Source organism: Melopsittacus undulatus, chromosome Z (genome assembly GCF_012275295.1).
Source record: "Melopsittacus undulatus isolate bMelUnd1 chromosome Z, bMelUnd1.mat.Z, whole genome shotgun sequence".
Classification (NCBI taxonomy): Eukaryota; Metazoa; Chordata; class Aves; order Psittaciformes; family Psittaculidae; genus Melopsittacus; species Melopsittacus undulatus.
This window is the reverse complement of record NC_047557.1, coordinates 97,641,061-97,647,060: the sequence shown is the minus strand read 5'-3', so window position 1 is coordinate 97,647,060 and position 6,000 is coordinate 97,641,061. Positions and strand designations below refer to the sequence as shown.

Sequence of the window (6,000 nt, the reverse complement as noted above, 5' to 3'; positions counted from 1 at the left end):
ACCAGCCTTTCAGGTGGATAGCTGTAACCGAACAAGGATTAACAGGTCTTGGCTATATGCAAAAGGCTCACAATGCTTACATGCAGACTTCTCTTATGTGAGTCTGTTCCAGTTCTTCAGAACTATGCAACAGGCAAAGAAAAAACAGCAGATTAATGGTTTTGGTGTATCCAAAATCTGTGTAGCTGACATTATGCCTGACACATGCCTGAAGTTTCTGGAGTGGCTTTAAAATACCTGTTAGGAATCAGTTACACTTCCATGGGCACCCACAAAAGGAGAACTCAGTGTAATTGCCAGCCACCCCTTTGAGACAATGAGAGAGCTTGCATTAAGCACGTCCAGGACTGCCTTTCCACACATGAAAAATGAGGTTATACAACTGACTAATAAAGTCACTTCTTAACTATTTAAATTATTTAAATTTAGCAAGCTATACAAAAGCAATAGCAGGGGGAAAAACACCACCACCACTGCCCCATTATACTTTGGAGCTTCCATGTAGATTTATGGCATAAGAAAATCGTGTCTTAAAAGTGTCTTTCTGCTGAGGAAGAATGCAAATGCATGTTTGCTAGAAAATGGTAAATCCAAGGAGCACTGTTTATTTGTAATCAAGCCATTTTTCACTTAGTGGTGAAAAAAGCTTTCAGGAATTTTCTTTCTTCTTGAGGACCCCAGCTGCTAATTTTGACACTTTTAAAGCAGTATTTTCTCTTCTGTAAATGCTTTTCTTTTCCTTGTGGTAAACAAAACAAACTGACTGCTTTACTGGTACTAAAATACAGGAAGTCAACAAACTGCAAAAGAGGGAAATTGTCTTTCTTCTATTCCCCATCTGCTGCAGGCAGCTGAAGAGTTACTTATAGCAACCATAGATTAGGAAGAAAAATCACATTGCTGTAGAAACTGCCAACAGTAGATTCACTTGGAGAGCTTGGCTTTATTTGTAGACGTTTCCAAACATTATTTGTTCTTTTTTCGGGCCTGTTTCAAAATCTGTCAAAGCCAGAGACAAGACTTCCTTTAGTTTCAATGGCTTTGGAGCAGATTCACAGATGATGGATAGTCTGTGGCACCTCCAGCATTTGTAGGACTATGTTTATGCAGTCCAATTTCCAGTTGCAGAGAGAGAACTGGACAATGCTACAGAATCCATTCATCACAAATGTGAGCCAACAGCACCTACTGGATAGTGGTGCCTAGTCCGCATCACTAAGATTGATACATTTGAGTACGATCTCCTTCATCACACATACATTTTCAGAAGCAGGCTGTTTCTCATATCGAAAAGGACAAAATGGGAGGGCTGGCTGCCACCTTCTGCAGAGCCTGGAAAGTCAGTCTGGCCCACGACTCTGAAAGAAGTATCATAAAACGTACAGCAGCCAACAGACTGAACAGCAGCCGCCCTTACCCTGGCTTTTGCAATAGCTTCAATATAAAGCAGTTGGGTTGGGGGTTCCCAAACTGCAGCCAATGAAGTTTTTTATGCAGGCCAAAAGGAACTCATTTGTGGACATACTCAGCAGAACCCCCAGTTGATAATCACAGTTATATGGTCTCTTCCAGGAAGGGGATGGGTGTCTGGGCACTCACTGGGCCATATCCATCAGCTAATTAGTGTATGGATTGGCTTCTGCAGAGCTCGGAAATCCAGTCTGAATATTCATATCTCAGCTGTGCCATATATCCTCCTTATTAATCAGCCAGAAGTAATGAGTGATCTGCTCCAAGGGTTCCATGGTTCCATAGCTAAAGTAAGTCTTGATTTTCAAGTGCAGTAGGAAAAGAGACATCCCTCCACCACAGTGCATTTTCTCCCCCTTTCCTCTCCTCCCCACAACTGTCCTACACATTAAACTTTATCTTGAAAGCCCTGACCTCAGTTCTGCTTTATTTGTGAACAAGATGAGTGAACTGAAGGTCCAGAAAGGATTTGGGATTGAAAAACACTCTCAAATGCTTACTGGATGCAGTACACATACTTCAATTTGCAAGAAAGCTTTAGAGTTAGAGCTGCCTGGCATGCTGTCCAATATGTGCATTACCTTCAGCTCAACAGTGCAGTGCAGGTAGCATTTCTGCAATGTGGGAATTCAACCAAACATCTCTGCTCCCTGCCTCCCTGCGATTCAGTAGCTGGCTCACTCATCCATGTCTAAATATAAGTGCATGTTCTTTCAGTGTCAGGTTATGGTGGCATAAATTAATAATAACTGCATCGAATTCAGTGGAGTTAATGCCAAGCACAGGAGGATTGCAGTAGCCAAAGACCCTTATTTGGACTGTATTTCTTGTCAACCAGTGGCCTTGTAAGCCTGCTGGGTATCTTTGTAAGGAAGTTCAGAAGCACTTAGGGATTTCAGCTCCTAAATGTTGCTGGGCTGGCTTCCCAAAGTCCATCAGCAGCCTTTGGAATGTGCACATAGGGCTCCCAAGTAGTTGTGATGATTGAAGCATCTTTTCTAAATCACTGTTTTAACTTCTGGCCTTTGCTTCTACCTTCCAGCAGGTATAAATACTGTAGCCCTATATAGTTAAGAGCTTAGCTTTTAACAGAATGCTTTTAAGGTATTTCATTTGGGGTGTGGAATTCTAAACAGACACAACACTTCAAAACAATGCTTACTTGGGACAGTAGAGATTAACCTGTGCATGTGTAAACAGGTGGACAGGACAGGACACAATAATTATAGGCATTGCATTAGCATCCAAAAGAAGCACCTCAAATTATAATTATTGAAAATAAAGCTATCCAAAACTATTAAACGTATCTAGAGGACCACTGCTTTTTCCCATCTCATAATTCCTTGTGTTTCTCCTTTTGCTCATTCTCCTCTCATTCTTACTGATTTATCACTTTGCTGTTGTAAAGACCTCCAGTTTTAATGGTCACACAATGATACCTTTGATGTAGGAGCTTTATCTCACTTTCCCGTATGTCCAACAGCAGCATATATCAACTTTATCTTCTCAGCTCACCAGAAAAGCAATACTCTAATTAATGTCTTCTTTTCAAACTTCACATGGAATGAGGCATTTATACAATAGACCTCACAATGGCCATTACAATAACTTATCATCAACACCTGTGTGTATCCTCAGACACAACCACCATTATGTGTTAGAAGCAATCTGTTTGATGCTGTATTCTCCTGTTATTCCAAGCAGCAAAGAGGAAGGAGAAACGCTGATGACGTGACATCTCAAGCTTTTGAAGGCAGCAGCAAAAAGAGAGGTGCTGTGATAAGCGAGAAGAGTGCCATGCAAGGCACTGTGCTGAGAATGTGGCTTGGGATCACAGTTCTGATTTCTCTCACTCTATGTTTGGCTGTGGAGGAAACAACTGCTGATGAAGGAATCCCTTGCTCAAAGTACCAGCTAGCTTTCAACCGTTCATGCTATGAGTTTGTTAGACTCCAGCGTACCTTCGCAAGTGCCCAGAGCTGGTGTGAGAGAAGAGGAGGGCACTTGGTCTTTATTGAAAATGAGGAAACCCAAGAGTTCTTGCAGAAACATATTGCCGAGGATCAGGAATGGTGGATAGGACTGACCTCAGACTCCCTGCTGAATGAAACTTCTGACGGTGGGTCACTTGGACATCATGTCTGCTTTAACAGTGTGTGAGTGCTTGCTTCGCATGGTAACAAATGCAATGGTAACAAATGCAAAAACTTAGTCCCTCCATAGGCACCTGCTGAAAAGCCACTGTCTCTTGTTTTTCTAAATTCAGATTTACTTTAAGATGGTTTTAATTGCCTGCTTCACTTCCCAGTTGCATGTTGTCACCCTTTCCATTGGGTCGTGTGGATGTATGAACACATGGTGAATTAGTTTCCTGACTTAGTGAAAAAAATGTGCTGTGTTAGGTTTCTAGGGGAAGAACAAGCTGAGCCAATGTGTTGCATTAGGAAGTGCTGCAAGATCTGGTGCAAGGGAAATGGTGGAATCTTGAGTCTGGGAGCACAGGGGGAAGTGGTGGTGGCTCCTGTAATGATTATATCTGATTAACATCTAGTTGAATATACCTGCATATACTAAACAGCCTCTGCTTCAGCAGGAGCAGGGCTACAGACTCTGTAACTGTATTGAACATTCAGGACATGCTTACTTTGTTCACAGGGTCAATGATTTGGCTGGACACTTCAGTTATAAGCTACAGTAATTGGTACAAGGATCAGCCATCTCCCTTCCCATCCACATGTGGGTATATCCTGAAGAATGCCAAGTACCAGTGGGGTGTGACTGAAAATTGCAGCCAGGAATTTGACTTCATTTGTGAGTTTGGTAAGATACATAACATCTGGATCTGAGAAGTGAACATGCCATGTTCCCAGCTGTGCATAAATTGCCTTGTTGCTTTGAAAGTGGCTGCTCTATAACTAAAATCAAGCTTATCAAAAGTGGACAAGCAAAAAGCCATATAACCGCAGCAGGCACTCTTTTTCCAGTGTGCTGATGTAAGGTCTGATAGAAAGCAAGGAAGAACCAGGCGATGTAGGTGCTTGACAGCTAGCCATTAAGGCCCATGTTTCCAGCAAAGGCTGGTAGAATAGAAGCTGATCTGAGAGTGCATCTGCGTGTGTAGCAGTCCATGTCTGCAGTGGACATAAGCTAGCTAGTTTAAGTCAGTTCGAGAGCAAGCTTTTCTTGTTTCTTCTCAGAGCCTTCCACCAGGTGATGTCTGAGAGCTTCCCCAGGATAATGAAGCAGAGAGGAACCTGTACTTCCTGGTGGCATTTTAGTCCTCAGGCAGAAAATCTGCAGACCTGGAACAAGCAGTCCTGGCAAGGAATGCCAGCAATATCATCCCATCCAACATGTAGATACAAGGAAAATCAGTGTTCCTCACTCTTTGCTCATAAGCCAAGCATTTTAAACTGCAACTAGAACTAAGGTCATAAGCAGTAAAAGGACAGTCTGGCTGTAGGTTCCCTTATATAAAAGCCTTCAAATCTCGTATGCCAATACAGGTATCCACAAGCCCTAGAATTGCTGTTGCTCTTGTCCAGTACTGTACTGCTTCCAATGCAATTAGCAAGTCTTTCCACAATCAGCAAAATTAATAATGTTTGGTCTCCTGTCCTGACTTTCTGTTCTACATTTTCTCCCTCCCCTCCTCCTTCACCACTTCCATGTCACTGCCATGTTCCCAGCATGTCCTGCCTCTACAAACACTTCTCACTCCCTCAGTTCCCTCCACACCAGTTCTGTGACTGCTCCAGAGCTCCAGCTATATGTGCTGGCAGTTGAACCCCACATTGTGGATTCAATAGACAATGGGCTATAATCCCTACTCCTATTAGAAGCACTGATGTGGCTCTTTCTCTTCTACCTAGCTATGGATTTTTATGAAATTTTAAGGTGTTTTGAGGTTTATGTCTGTAAGTCAAACTTTGCTGAAGATGACTAACATTAAAAATAATGGGGGAGAAGAAACTGGCAGACAGCACAATTCCTGAAGCTTATTTTCCTTGCAAAAACAGACTAGAATTGTTTTTTCCATTACATCCATGGTAGACAACTATCTGTTTGTAAGGAAACTGTCATCTGTTACCATAGGATCTGACTTCAAGCCCATAAAATTCAAAGTGCATTTGCATTACTGAGCAACCATGTCATGCACTACATCCATCATTCCATTACCCAGGAAACCGAGAACAGAGTGAGGCAATTATAGCCTTGTTTTCAGTATCTACAGCCCATGGCCATTCATACACCTACAGAATTTAATAACAGGGTAGAGTCTTCACATGCAAGGAATTACATCAAACATCCCAAAGAAATAAGGATCTTTCTAACTTCTATTTTCAATCTATTAGTTTCGCTAGGTGCTGAAGGTATGGAAGTTCTGCAGACAAATATAGTGATCCTTAACACCTTCATTTGCAGCTTCTGTGAAGCTTGGTTCACATTAACATTGAAACATCAAATGAAATGTATAGGTAGCTCCAAGTGGTACCACTGTTTGAACTAAATATCTCTAATTACTGATAA

At 42.0% G+C, this 6,000-nt stretch overlaps 1 protein-coding gene across 1 annotated transcript in view; it reads left to right on the top strand.

Annotated features, from left to right (window-relative positions):
- Window positions 1-3,288: 3,288 nt before the first annotated feature.
- Window positions 3,289-6,000, top strand: part of LOC101876300 (polycystin-1-like protein 2) — a 41,059-nt gene continuing 38,347 nt past the window's right edge. The window contains 2 exon segments of the mRNA XM_034073116.1: window positions 3,289-3,589; window positions 4,126-4,290. Coding sequence (XP_033929007.1) covers window positions 3,289-3,589; window positions 4,126-4,290 — 466 coding nt within the window.